The sequence below is a fragment of the Hipposideros armiger genome, unplaced genomic scaffold (genome assembly GCF_001890085.2).
Source record: "Hipposideros armiger isolate ML-2016 unplaced genomic scaffold, ASM189008v1 scaffold_324, whole genome shotgun sequence".
NCBI classification, from domain to species: domain Eukaryota; kingdom Metazoa; phylum Chordata; class Mammalia; order Chiroptera; family Hipposideridae; genus Hipposideros; species Hipposideros armiger.
The window spans coordinates 1,901,496-1,915,578 of record NW_017731674.1 but is presented as its reverse complement, the minus strand read 5'-3'; the positions used below and the strand labels follow the sequence as shown (position 1 = coordinate 1,915,578).

At 61.4% G+C, this 14,083-nt stretch overlaps 2 protein-coding genes across 3 annotated transcripts; both read left to right on the top strand.

Moving 5' to 3' along the window:
• The first annotated feature begins 1,127 nt into the window (after window positions 1–1,127).
• FCRLA (Fc receptor like A) lies at window positions 1,128–6,662 on the top strand. Of its 2 annotated transcripts, none has more exons than XM_019660644.1 (5): window positions 1,128–1,257; window positions 4,089–4,241; window positions 4,513–4,779; window positions 5,134–5,418; window positions 6,140–6,662. In XM_019660644.1, exons 1-5 carry the CDS (start codon window positions 1,128–1,130, stop codon window positions 6,439–6,441), a joined length of 1,137 nt encoding a protein of 378 aa, XP_019516189.1. In that variant the 3' UTR covers window positions 6,442–6,662. The 2 variants fall into 2 exon arrangements, with proteins under 2 accessions (XP_019516189.1, XP_019516190.1); XM_019660645.1 differs by lacking the exon at window positions 6,140–6,662 and adding an exon at window positions 5,552–6,068.
• Window positions 6,663–9,288: 2,626 nt separating this feature from the next.
• Window positions 9,289–13,742, top strand: FCRLB (Fc receptor like B). The gene is made up of 6 exons (XM_019660643.1): window positions 9,289–9,403; window positions 9,869–9,889; window positions 10,184–10,438; window positions 11,869–12,135; window positions 12,653–12,928; window positions 13,058–13,742. Exons 1-6 carry the CDS (start codon window positions 9,370–9,372, stop codon window positions 13,456–13,458), a joined length of 1,254 nt encoding a protein of 417 aa, XP_019516188.1. The 5' UTR covers window positions 9,289–9,369; the 3' UTR covers window positions 13,459–13,742.
• The last annotated feature ends 341 nt before the right edge of the window (window positions 13,743–14,083 follow it).

Genomic DNA, 14,083 nt, shown 5'->3' with positions numbered 1-14,083 from the left:
GGGGATTAGCGGTGGGGGTCCATCTGAACACGTTTCGTTTGCTCGGTCTCTTTGGGGCTGGCCAAGCCTTGTCTTCCTCTTCTGGGGCCGCTGGGCCTTTGATGTCACGTCCGCTGCAAGGTTCACTGCCTCAGTGCCTCCCCCACGCCCATGTTCACCCACCCTGGATTCCCTGGGGCCACCTGCACAAACACAGCCTCTCAGATGATGGAAAATTTATTCTAAGTGCTTATTTTAGACCGAGAAATGTCCGCCCTCTCCAGCCATGCCCCGGGCTTGTCTGCTCTGATCTGCCGGCCCTCCCCTGCCCTCCAGCAGCACTGCCTCCCCCATTCCTGATGGCTCATCTCACCCCCACGTAACCACCGGGGGCCTGGTGGTGCGATGCCGGGCCGGCAGAGGAGGCTGGTCCCTGTGAGATGGGACACTCAGAGGCAGGGACGGCTCCCACGAGGCCTCCTGGAGCTGAGGGAGCTGCTGTGGCCTCCACGCTGCACCCATTCTGGCTCTTCTCGGGTTTCTGAGGCTATCAGGTGCCTCCTGCATCTAACCCCGAGGGCAGAGCGACTGGGCCTGACCCCAGGCTGCCTCCTGGTGCCCGGGCAGCCATGTTCTTTTTCCCCGGGGACTGTCTCTGCCCCGTGCTTAGTTCCCACTGACACCACGCAGCCTCTTGGTGCCACAGACAGCTGAGGCCCGAGTCCGAGAAGCGTGCGTGCAAATGTGGTTGGAGCCTGTGTGGGACGAGTCCGGCCTGCCTTGGCATCCTTACACCTTCTTTCCCTGTCTTGCTCAGTTCTGGTCGTCAGAAACATGAAAGGCAGGCAGGACAGGACAGGACGCTGACGCCCCCCTTGCCCTCCTAGCCGTTTCCCGTGGGGACTCCAGGCCAGCGCCTCCTCCTCCCCAGCTGTCTCCCCAGTGACACGGCCGGCTGTTGCCCTGAGCTCCATGGGCATCATGGGTGACTGGACAGCTGTCGTTTCACCCTGAGGATGCTGAGGGTGCTGGGACCAACCTGCCCAGATCTGAATGACGAAAGCCAATCACAGAGTTGAAAATAGGCCCCAGAAGCGAGGAGATGAGACAGTTAGACTTACTTCCTCTTTTCTAATTTGAGAGGTTTCATGCTGAAGACCATCAGGGTGCTTGAGGCTGCAGGAGAGCTGCCCCTGGCCACCATGGAGCTGGGCGGTGTCCTCGCGGCCTGGGCCCCCTTCCCTCCCGCTGTGCTCTGGACAGCCCAGATGCTCCTGGGTAAGTGAGTGCCTGGACGTTGCCATGGGGACGGGGTTGGCCTAACGCCGGGAAGAACCCAGGGGAAGAGCCGTGGGCTGCCTTTGGCCCTCCACGTGGGGAATAGAGCAGACATAGGGAGTGTGTGTGCAGGACTGAACAGCTCTGAGCGTAAAACTTTTCCAGCCTTTTCCACCCTAAGAGTCCCCTCAGCTGTGATGCCCTCTTTGGTGACAACGTCCACCCTTTTCTTCCTTTTTGCAGATGAGGAGTAGCCTGCATTTGCTCCCTCCATTTCCTCACTTGTGCTCATGGTCTGGCTCCCCGGGGTAACCCCAGCCCAGGCGATGACCTCTGTGCTGGCTGGGCCTTCTCACGCTTTACGTTCTTATCTTGTGGGACATTTTGCTGTGTGGGTGCTGCTGGTCACTTATCCCGTCCTGGCGCCCTCTGCCCTGCCCCCGACGCCATCTCCTTGTACTCCAGCCACCTTGAGGTTCCTTTGGCTGGCTTCTCCTGTCTTCCCCTTGGCCTGTGTTTCTGCAGCTGCCCCCTGCCTCCCTGCCCTTCTTTCTTTACGCCGTCTCCCTCGCGAGCTTATTTGTCAGTGTCATCGTACCTACAGCTGTAAACCCAGCCTAAAGCACACCTCCAGCGCTGCTCACGCTTTCCAGCTGCACCTTTGCACAGGACACGTCCCCCTGCACGTGTCACAGGTGTGGCCGTACGACGTGACCAGAGCAGAGACCGTCTGTCCCCTTGGTGGTGCCCCCCGCCCACCCCACCTTCGTCCCATCTCTCGCCATCTCTGATCTCAGTCAGGGGCATCCACCCAGACGCACTCGACTCCTCCTCTCCTCAAAGTTTACCCTCGCAGTGTCCCTGGAGCCAGTCCCTTCCCTGAAACATAGCGACTGTGCTAGGACAGGCCCTCCTTCCTGACTCGGGCTGGCCCGGTGACGTCCTACTCACCCTGCATCCTGCACTCTGCAGCCAGTGACTTCCGTGATTCCTGTCTGCCAGCCCCTGCTTAGCCTCTGCAGCCAGTACTGTCCCCTGAGCCTGCGCTTTCGCCCCAATAAAGCCCAGCCCGCTAGAGTCACATGCTCACTCTTGCCTGTCTGCAAGCGTCGCGCACGCTGCATCCTCTGCTGAAATGAGCCCCCGCGCCCCCTCATGCACACACATCCAGGCAGCCCAAGCCCTCAGCCTGGGGCACCTTCACCAGCAAGCCTTCCCTGAACCCCCCTCTTCCCCTCTCTTGTCGCTTTCCTCCTCGTGCTGAAATAATGTCTTCATGTGTCTGAGTGGCCACGAAGCGAGGCGGGCGAGGCCATTTGCCCTTGTTCTTAGCCTTGTCTCGTCTGGCGTTGGCGCCTCAGGCACAGTCGTTTTGTTGAGGTGTTTTACTGAGCTCACGGGGTCAGGGCTGGGTGGCGGTGTGAAGACGCAGCACTGGTGTGTGACAAGGACGCAGACATGGAGTCAGATACCCTGCTTTCAACCCCTTCTTTTCTTTTTACCAGCTCTATGTCACTTTGGAAAAGTCACTATTTATACCTCTGGATTTGGTTTTTTTATTCGTAAAATGAGAATAATGATAACCTACCACACAGCTGTTTCAGTGCAAGCACCCGGTAGCCCAGCCAGGTTTCATTGTGTGTATAAGGGAGTGGAGGCTGAGCCCAGCCGACCGGCAGTGGAGGAACTGAGAAGAGTGGTGACAGGGCTGAGAGAGCATCTCGAGGAGGCACCTGGTGCTGATGAGAGAGAATTAGGAAGCGGCCAGGGGTGAAGCAGAGGACGGGCCCTCTGGGAATGGGGGACAGGAAGCGGGGGAAGGAGGGAGGCGTGTGGGTGGCCACAGGGCCAGAGCGGGGGACTAGGGAGGGTAAGAAGCAGAAGCGGGGGACTAGGGAGCCCCCCGGGAGAAGTGGACTCACGCTGCCTGGGCCAACCACGGAGCCAGGGGCTGAGGAGACGTGGAGGGAATCCACAGCTCTAAGTGTCAACCAGAAGCAAAGAAAGGATTGTTCCCGTCGTTACCAGTACAGCCTGGGGGTAGAGGGTCGGGGTAGAGAGAAGGACACAGAAAGGACGCTGCCGCCAGGGAACATTCCGGGGACAGTGGCTGAAAGACGAAGGTCTGAAAGGGGGAGCAGGCAGCAGGAGAGACACACGAGGCACTAAAGCAGTTCGGTGGGTAACGGTCCAAGACGAAGAGCTAAGTGGAGTTTGGGAATTGAAAACGTGGACGAAATTCCCCCCAGGAAGGCCCGAGGGCTGCAGTAGGTCCTGTCTGAACGGCGAGGTGACAGCAGCATGACGTGGGACTCGGACACACCTCACTCCCTTGTCCATCCCCAACTCTCGTTTTCAACGTTGGGCAAGTTCATGGAGTTGTCTCAGCCTGTTTCTTAACGGTTTATGAAGTGGGGGTGAAGGCACGTGCCTGGAAACTTGTGATGATGCAGTAAGATGCTGTGGCCCGCAGCAAACACCAGCTGGGTGTCAGACTCGGACCGCGTCCCCTCCCTGCTGCCCTGTGTCCATTGGTGCTGAGCCATCGGTGTGTTGGCCTCTGTGTTCCTGCCCAGCCGCTGGATGTCATGCTGGCGAATCCCCATCCTGCTACCTCACCCCTCCCTCTTCCCCAAACCACAGTCCGTTCCCCGAGTGCCTGGAAGCCAGTGAGTCAAGTGGAAGTACCCCTCTGAGGCCCGCGTGGGTCTCACACTAAAAACGACGCTGTACCAGGGGAGGGAGAAACCCCTCTGGGGGGACGGTGTCCTGTCCTCCTTCTCTGAGGTCCAGCCTCCTTTTCTGTCCTTCTCGGACCATGCCCCCCACAGTGGCCAGTTCTGAGACGCTTCAGTGTGAAGGACCCATCAGCACCCGGGACAGCAGCTGCCACGCCGGTGACGACTGGGAGGAGCCAAGGGACAAGGACTTCCACGTCAAGAGCTACACTTTCAGCAAACCCTTCCATCTGATCGTGTCCTACGGTGAGGAGGCCTGCTCCTTCTCCCACGTCCCAAACCTCTCCTTTGGGACCCACAGCGCCCAGGAAGCTGGCCATAGATGAGATCCCTCTGTCCCCATCTTCAGCCAGAAACCAGGGTGCCCTCAGTCCTGGGCCCCAGAGGAGCTGTTACAGGCTCCCAGTCAGTGAGTCACGTGGACCCTCAGAGAAAGTTTAGGGGGCCTGTTGTGGGAGCACTGGGGAGCTCCGAAGGATGGCAGTCGGTGACACTCAGCGCTTGCTTTGGGTCACAGACTGGCTGATCCTCCAAGGTCCCGCCCTGCCGGTGTTTGAAGGGGACCCACTGGTTCTGCGCTGCCAGGCCTGGCAGGACTGGCCACTGACCCAGGTCACCTTCTACCGAGACGGCTCGGCTCTGGGTCCCCCTGGGCCTCACCGGGACCTCTCCATGGGTGCAGCGCGAGAGGCAGACAGCGGGCAGTACCACTGCAGCGCCGTCTTCAGGAGCCCAGGTCCCGGGAGCCCAGAGACGGCGCCTCCCGTGGCCATCACAGTCCGAGGTGAGAGCTGAGGCAATGCGGTTGTGGCAGCGGCAGGTGGGGGGTGGGCGACAGGTCCCGCTCGTCTCCGTGAGGTGGCAAGGTGGGTCGCTGAAGCCCAAGGAGCAGGTTGCTGCCTTTTTAAGTCACCGGCCCGTCCGAGTCCCCGGTTCCCGTCCCGCAGACCCACGCGCCCCAGTGTTCGCCCCTCGGGCGGCTGTCAGGGTCCTTTCTGGCACGGGCCACGTGACGAGAGGTTCGGATGGAACTTTCCTGAGAGCTTGTTCCTGGTGGGGAGTGTGGCTGGGCCCTTGGCCTGCTGTGCATCCCCCCGCGTGGGGCCTGACTCGCCCCCCTGGCCTGTCTCTCGCCCAGAACTCTTTCCGGCCCCAGTGCTCAGAGCCACCCCCTCAGCCGAGGCCCAGGAGGGGGACACGGTGATGCTGAGCTGCCAGACGAAGCTGCCCCTGCAGAGGTCAACCGTCCTCCTCCTCTTCTCCTTCCACAAGGACGGCCAGACCGTGCGTGGCTGGGACCTGTCCCCAGAGCTGCAGATCCCCGCGGCCTCTGAGGCCCATGCTGGGTCCTACTGGTGTGAAGCCACCACGGAGGACAACCACGTCTGGAAAGAGAGCCTCAGGCTGGAGGTCAGGGTGCGGGGTGAGTTCACGTGTGTGACGGGCGGCAGGACGGCTGGGCCCTCAGCTAGGGTTCCGGGGACACAGAGGAGGCAGGGGCGGTGAGCCAGGGGCCCTGGTGACGGCCGAGCACACATAGGGGACTTTTCCCTCAGACTGTGGTGACACCTCACCAAACCGAGGCCTGACCCAGCCCCACGGCTGCTGCCTCCAGGCCTCACGTCCCCGAGCGAGCCCTGTGCGCTGTGCGAATCTAGCATCCAGGTGAGGACACGGGAGTCTGAGTGTGCGCTCAGCCCTGGGAACCCATTAAGAAGGCTGCTCGTGACCCGAAATACACGAGGGGGTGTGCAGGGGAGTGAGGGGCTTGGAGCCAAATCATTAGAAAATTAATGGAAAGGACAGGAGAGGCTCAACCTGAAGGGCGGGTGACTCAAGGGGCTCCAGAGGTGTCTCCGAGCGCTGGCAGCTGCACAGGGAGAGGGATGACACCAGTGTCACAGCAGGGAGGAGGCTGGCCTAGGCCAGCTGCCACACCCCCGGCAGGGAAGGGCCACAGTGCCCCAGTGGCGAGGCCGCGCGCCGAAGGCCCCCCCAGAGGTAGCCTGGCTTCAGGTCCAGGCGTGGGTGCAGCCTCTGCTGCCCTGGGCCCACGGCTGTGCTGAGAGGGAGGACGGCTGAGCAGGAGTGTGAGGGCAGGGCCGGCCACACGTCACTGGTGTGTGTCTCCTGCCCCCACCCAGGTCCCCCCAGCCCTGCTACGCCCCTCGCCCTGAGCCCAGCTCCTCGAGAATCTGCTGCTCCAGGAAAAACGGCTACAGACCCCCCGGGGCCTCAGCCTGCACCACCCCCGTCGTCCTCTGAGGCCCCAGACCACTCCTGTCCACTGCAGGGGCCGGACCCCCACCTGCACCACAAGACAGACCTTCTTCTCAAACAAATGCAGGACGTGAGAGCTCTGCTTGGGCACCTGGTGGTGCAGCTGAGGGACTTGTCTGGCCGCCTGAAGTTCGAGACCACGAAGGGGTCTGCCAAATACGAGTGAACAGTTTGCCTGCGGCATTGTCCCCCGCCCCCCAAATCCAGCTCTTTCTATCTCCCCTTCTGCCCTGTACATACACACAAGGAGTTCTGCAGGTTGCCCCGTGTCTTGTTAGAGTAGCGGAGACAGGTGAGTCCAAATAAATTTGGACCGAGTGACGGCTGGAGCTGAGCTGTGCTTGTGTACTCTCTCCTGATGTGACAGCGTACCCTGCGCTCTTTCGAACAGAGATTGGCTTCTGCTGCCCCGAGCGGAGCCCGGGGGCTGAAGAGAAGCAGAGATTGACTTCAGGCAGCAGCCTCCACCGGGGACAAGCCCCTCACTCCCCACCCCCCAGGGGACATTTGGCAATGTCTGGAGACAGTTTGGGTTGTCACATTGTGGGGGTGCTCCTGGCATCTATCCACTGAGTAGAAAACTGGGGTGCTGCTAAGCATCCTCTAATACACAGAACCCCACAACAAAGGATTGCCTGGCCCCCACCTAACAGAAGCGGTCCTGGACTGGGGGGGCGGTGGCTTTGCCTTTCAACATACCCCCTCCCCCCCAGCCTCCCAGCGACTGTCATTTACACGCTGGCACCTGGCTGGCCTCTGCTACTGCCTGAGTTTATGATCTGCTAGGTACACGCGTCAGTGTCCGTGACTGCAGCCCCCCACCCCAAGACAGCTGCAGCTGGGTGGGAAGCTTCCCACGGGTCCTCTGGACGCAGAGAGCTGTGTGGAGGGCAGTGCCGCTGGGGCCGCAGTTATTTAATTACGTTGTCTCTGAACTATTTTTCTCAAAAACGTTCATTCACCTGTTTGGCGCCATGATAATGCTTCTTCCTGTGTGTGGACGGCTGAGGCAGGGTCTCAGCGACAGCCAGCCTGACAGACCCCGCAGGACCGTTGCCACATGATGTGGTAACGACCTCAGCCAACGCTCTCCTAAATCACGGGTGCCATGTCACCCACTGGGTCCTTTCTTTGTGTCAGTTATTCTGTGTGCAGTTTTGACCCACAATGATTCACAAAAGGTATGTATGTGGCCGCTGCAGACATGCCACAAAGAAACGGAGTAGAACCATGCTGGGCATTACGCTGCGAGTGTTGGGACGCGGTATGTGCAAAGCACGCAGCCTGGTGCCTGTCACACGCTAGGCACTCGCTGAGGGCGAGCTGGCGCCCCGTCATCGTCACCCCTGAGGACAGTTACTCATGGAATTCTTGTCATATGGTGGCACATCTTGTCTAGAAATTATATCGTGATAGGTAGGCTTCAACGAGTTGCTCAGGTAACGAATGACAATTGCTAAGTTTCTGTGTGGTACAGGGGAGAGGAGTTAGGAAGTCTGTGGGGAACAGTCCTTGAAGGAGGAGAAGGCGCCAGTTGGGGGGAACGGAGAAGAAGGCCTAGGGTAAGAGACGCTGGTGGGAGATTCGTCCGGCCCAGCTCTGAGCGCTGCATGAGATGAGCCCTGCCGCTGGCTGTGGGGTTTTCAGGGCACTTTGTGACGTTTGGTGGAATCAGGGTTCTTGTGGGGTTGGTGAGGAGGCTGAGACCATGTCCTGTGACGAGAAGCCAGGAGAGTCGGCGGGTGTGGGCTGAGGGGCTGCTGATGGGCTCCCTACATCTCATCACAGCTGGAGCCTGGGAGGAGATCAGACCTCGGGGGCAGCTGTGGGTGACGCGGGGAGCCCCGCTCCGCCGGCCGGATGTGGGGGTGCGCTCCTGAAGCAGGCAGTCTGCGACCCCCTCCCAGGGCCTACTTCTCCCCCTCCCCACTCCTGAGCACTTTAGCAATCCCAGACCCAGGTGACCCCTCTCTCTTTTATCAAAAGCTGCTCTCAATACAGGGCCTGAAGGGGCAGCATAAGCTGGGGGCGGAGCGCCTCTCCTAAGAGGCACGTGCATTGTTAGCAAGCGGATCCCTGGAGCGGAGCTTTGGGCTCAGCAAGGCGAGGGGAAGGCAGCCTTCAGGGGAGGTGACGCTGTCTGGCTCTGTCCTTCCTGCCAGAGTTCCCAGGGAAGGAGGTGCCCAGGGCGGGCAGGAGATTATGCAAGGAGACACACTATCGGGCTGGAAACTTCATTAAGTATTGACAGGGGGTTTGGGCTCCCCACTGCTCGGGGCTGGGGGGGGGTGTCACATGACAGCGGGGCTGGGAGGCAGATGGGAGAGGCTTCTGAGGGGCTGATGCAGGGACTTCTCTGCCACAGGTGAGGAGTACGGGTGTCACTGGGGGCGTGGGGGCAGGTGGAAGGAAGGAAGGAAATGAGGGAGGGAGTGAGGAAGGGAGGAAGGAGGGAAGGAGGAAAGAAGGCTCAGTGAGTGGGGTGCACAGGCCGAGGTCACTGCAGTGGGCAGGAAAGAAGGGTGTTCTGGCTTCTGAGGGTTTAGGGCTTCAGAAAAAGAGAAAAAAGGGGAAACGTGACATTTCTGTCCTTGGCTGGACACTCGAGTCCTGTCTTCCTGTCTGCTCGTCTGTGGGGGGTGTGAGCACGGCTGCAGGGAGCCTGGGCGAACCTCACTAGGCCTCCCCGAGTGTCTGTCCTCAGGGAGTGGGCAGAACAAAGGCCCTGGGGGGGACCTTGAGGACATGAGGATGGGCTTCCTCTATGAGGCTCACAGGGCCCCCTGGGGGGAGGGTCCCCTGCCAGAGCCAGCGGTTCCATGTGGCTCTCAGAGGGCACAGGCTGTGCTCGGCAGGCCCCCACAGCAGTAGGGCTGGTCCGAGCAGTAAGGCCGCTTTTGGGTGGTAGGTGGCACAGCTGGTGCTTGGGACGCCTGATGGCTGACACAGAGCCAGCCTGTCCCCTGCTGTCCCCTGCAGCACCGTCAGGAATCAGAAGCAGCAGCGTCCGCCAGTCCTCAGTGGTCAGCACAGGACGTCCTCTGTCATCCCTCCCACGCAGCGTCCCCATTGTCCTGCAGTTGCCAGCAGGCCCATGATGTGGGTGCTGGCAGCCCTCCTGCTCCTGGGTGAGTCCTGGAGGAGGTGACGGGGCACAAGGACTGTGGGTGTGTGGAGGCGTGTGGGCAGGTGCGTGTGTGTGCATGTGTGTGAGCGCGCATGTGTGTGTGCATGTGCGTGCATAAGTGTGTGCGTGCGCATAAGTGTGTGCGTGTGTGCGCATACGTGTGTGCGTGTGCATGTGCGTGCATAAGTGTGTGTGCGCGTGTGCATGTATGCGCATAAGTGTGTGTGCACGCGTGTGCACGTGCGAGTGCGTGTGCATGTGCGTGTGTGTGTGCTGGGGGATGGGCGACCTCGACTGCAAGCATTTCGGTATCCTGGAGGGGTAAGGAGGAAGGGGCTTTCTCAGGCTGGGAAAATAAGGCAGAAGGAACGCAGGGCTCGATTCCTGTTGAGTCTTTCCTCTGGTCAAGACAGCCCCTTCCTTCCCCTGGTCTCCAACATTCTCCTCCCTCCTCCTCGTCTCACAGCTCCAAGCAGTGGACAAGCTGGTGAGTGTCACGCACCGCCCACACCGCCCCCTGAGTGACCTGCTTGTGCCACCCACCTTTGGCTGTCCCCTCCTCCACCAGCCCTGTGACTCAGTCTGCCCGTAGGTACTCAGCAGTGGGTGCTAGTGGAGGGACCCGGTTCCAGCCCATGTGGCCTCTGCCCCTGCAGGGATGGGTGGTGTCACCAGCTGGGTCCTGGAAGCAGGAGTTTTCTGAGATTGCCCCACCTTAGAGCAGTCTCTGGGCCCCTCACCTTGGCCCCCTGTCCGCATCGGCCCCTCCCGCATGCCACAGCTACGCTGGAGAAGCCCACACTGTCTGTGCACCCACCCTGGACCACCATCTTCAAGGGGGAGCGTGTGACCCTGCGGTGTGATGGGTACCACCCGCTGGTGGTGGAGCTGCGGCCCATCAGCACGCTCTGGTACCTGGGTCACCTGCTGCTGCCCTCTCACGGGAGGAGCATCGAGGTGCAGACCCCGGGGGTGTATCGGTGCCAGACCCGGGGAGCGCCTGTCAGCGACCCTGTCCACCTGTCTGTGTCCAACGGTGAGTGTCCGCATGGGGGAAGGGCAGCACGCCACTCAGGTGGTACTGGCACCTGTGAGAGGACACTGGGGCACTGCCATCAAGGAAGGAAAGCAGAGGCTCTCAGGTCTCTGGAGTGTGTGTGTGTGGGGGGCTGTGTAGCTCTTTGTGAGGCGTGCAGTACAATTTGCTTGACCCCAAAGGCTCCCCTCACCCTCCTGCCACAGTGGACAGCAAATAAACCATTCCTGTTTGTCTCTGAGACTAGTTCTGAAGAGCAGAGGCTGTGAGGACCTGGGACACTGACATAATTGGGGGAGTGGGAGGGCAAAGCAAAGCAGGGAAAGTGGGGGTCCCTAGGCTGGCTGCTGCAGCTGTGTGAAACGTCACCCTAGACTGATGCTTCTTGCGCCCCCATCAGTAAAGTGGGGACAACAATAGAACCCACCTCTCTGCTCATCTTGGAGATCAGAAACGAATGACAACATGTCGTCAGAGGAAAAAGCAGCAGTTGATCAGAACACTTAGTCAAAATTCTGTTACAGACACATGTACACATGTGTCCTTAGGGGTCCATGAAGAAACTGCCCTCCCCCCGGGGGTGGGGTATACTTAAGGCTTTGAAACAGGATAGAGACACAACAATCGCCCGCGCCTCAGGGCACAGGATTGGCTACCCGGTGGGGCGTTATGTCACAGTCATCCACTGTTTGTGTTCAGAAATCAAAGGCCATCGCTCACAGCTCAGACCATCACTTATACACACTTCATGTCCACTCTGCGTTTCTTAGTTGGACACAGACAGTGAGTACAGATGAGACACTGGCCACGGTAGATGGTGGTCACTGCTTGCAGACCTAGGAGTGCATCCCGGCTCTGGCTGGTCCTTGCAGAATTCCTTCTGGCTGAGTCAGTGTCCTGTGATGCCCGGGGTGATCTGTAGACACCAGATGCTGTGTGAGGCGCCTGGGGGTGAAGGATGTTTTCTAAGGGAGATATGGTCTAAGCCTAGAGCTGCATGACAGGTAGACCTCAACTGAACAGGTGAAGGGGTCTTCCTGGCTGAGGAAACAGCAGGTACAAGGCTCTGGGCTCCCAGCAGGGCCAGCCTCCCCACGAGTCCAGTTTGGCAGGACTTGGCCAGCACCAGGGATGCAAGATGGGAGGGTACAGGATAGTGGGGGGCAGAGGGAGTGCTGGGCCGCGCTGGCAGGTAAGCAGGGCGGGTCTGGAAGGCCTGAGCCGTCCTCAGCAGTTGGACCTGGATTCTGGCGGCTTTTGTCTTAGCGGCTGGGACCGCGTTTCAGGCACCTCTGCGTCCCCTTCCCTCCTCACCCAGTTCTGAGGGTCCCAGGTGGGTGCCTGCCGCTCAGTAACGGGAGGGGCGGGGAAGAACGGGGAACCCCAGGGCGGGGCCTCCCTTGGAGTCCGGCTGTTGTGTGACTGTCTAGACTGGCTGATTCTGCAAGTGCCCTACGCCGCGGTGTTCGAGGGCGAGCCGCTGGTCCTGCGCTGCCGCGGCTGGTACGACAAAGTGGTCTACAAGCTGCACTACTACCGCGACGGCCAGGCCCTGCGCTACTTCCCCTCCAGCGCCAACTACACCGTGGCGCAGGCGCGCGCCAGCGACAGCGGGCGCTACCAGTGCTCCGGCACCATGCGCATCCCGGTGGAGAGTGCGCCCATGTTCTCCGCCAAGGTGGCCGTGACCGTGCAAGGTGGGGGAGGCCAACGAGCCCGGGGAAGCTCTGCGTCGGGAACCGGCTGGGGAAGGGAGGGGCGGAGGGTCGAGTAGCTGCCACGAGGCGGATTTCTCTGCCAGACCGCGTGCAATTTCTCCTCTCCTGCTCCGCAGGGAGGGCGCACCAGACCTGCAGCCTGGGGGTGGGGGTGTGTGTGCGTGGGGAGGCGGGTGCTCCTCTCCCCCACATCCCTGCTTCTTACTCTGAGTGGGGAACCCGTAAGGGGCAGCCGCGATGGTGGGGATCACTGTGGGACTGGGACGAGGCAGGCGCAGCGACCTCCTTCCAGGAGGAGAACCCAAGCTGGGTGTCAGTCGGGCTGCGACAAGAAGCGCCTTCCCCTCCCTCGTGGACCCGCTCCCACGTTTCAGAAGCCTTTCCTCCCACAAGGCCTTGGTTTCCCGGGGGCGAGGGGCCCTGGCGGGACACCGTGGACAGTGGGCCGGGCTCCCGGGCCCCTGACGTGCGTCCTCGGCCCGGCCCCTCTCCGCAGAGCTGTTCCCGGCGCCGGTGCTGAAGGTGGCGGGCCGCGCGGAGGCGGGCGGCGTCGTGGTGCGCTGCGACACGCGCCTGCACCCGCGGAAGCGCGCGGCGCCGCTGCAGTTCGCTTTCTACAAGTACAGCCGCGCCGTGCGCCGCTTCGACTGGGGCGCCGAGTACACGGTCCCCGCGCACGAGGTCGACGAGCTGGAGTCGCACTGGTGCGAGGCGGCCACCGCTTCCCGCAGCGTCCGGAAGCGCAGCGCCTGGCTGCAGCTCCGGGGCCCGGGTGAGTGTCCGCGCGCCCCCGGGACGCGCCTCGTCCCCCGGTCTCCCCGCTCCCTCCGGGCTCCCCCGCCCCCGGCTCCCCGGCAGCGGTGGGACGACGCCTCCAGCCGCGCGCACCCGGTGTCCGCAGGTTCGCCCACCGCCACCCCCAGCCCGCAGGCCGCCGCCTTGGCTCCCGGAAACAGGCAGCTTTCCTTCCAAAAGTCCCTGGTGTCCACGTCGGGCCCGTCGGTCACTTCCATCCCTAACGCCACCTCAGCGGGCCTGCGGGTCCCCACGGGCAGAGCTGCCTCCGTGGCGCCAGCCGCCTGCGCTCCGCGGACGCCCCTGGAAGAAGCCGCGGGGGCCCTGAGACCCGACGTGGACCAGCTGCTCCGAGAAATGCGGCTGCTCAGAGGCCTTCTGAGCCGCGTGCTCCTGCAGCTGAAGGGCCCGCAGGCCTTCCCCGAGCGCGGGGCGACCCTCCAGACGCCCCCTGCCCGCTCGGCTGGCGCCCCCGGAGCCCCGGAGCCCTCCGCTGCGGGGAGCTGAGCGGCGGCCCCACGCCCTCTCCAGGCCCACGCGTCCCGGGGCTTTCCCTCCGCGTCGCCCAGACCTCGCGAAGCCGTCTGCTCGCGGCCCTTGGTTCTGCTGTGGTTTTTCGGAAGCACATAAAGTGTGGTGGGGCGGATTTCAGTCTCGGAAGCTTATTTGAGCGGCTTGTAACCACAAGGCCTCCCCATCGCTTCCTTCCTTCCGCTCACAGAGTTCAGGACGGAAGTGGGAAGCTGCTCCTTATTACTTGGAGGTTTACGGTTGGAAGTGAATCTGGCCATCCTTAGCGATTCAGGTAGCCCCCCGCCCCCCGCCCCCCCAGGACACCCTGCAGCACAGGTCAGGTTTTGGTATTTGGGACGTTTTAGGATCAAGTGGTAATTATTCAGAATGGATTTAATGCTAATTTAAAAAAGGCTTTCAGTTCTATTTCTGATGAGTTTATACCCTTGAAGTGCTGAGTTTGACTTAGTTTTAGAGGCGGAAGGTATTTGTTGGACCTCCCATACCCCAGGCTGTACGGGTCAGAGTTGGGCTAGCCGCGCCCCCCACTCCCCCCCCCCCCACCATGGGCCTCCGACCCAGGCAGCAGCGGGCAGGTACCATCCACATCCAGAAATCT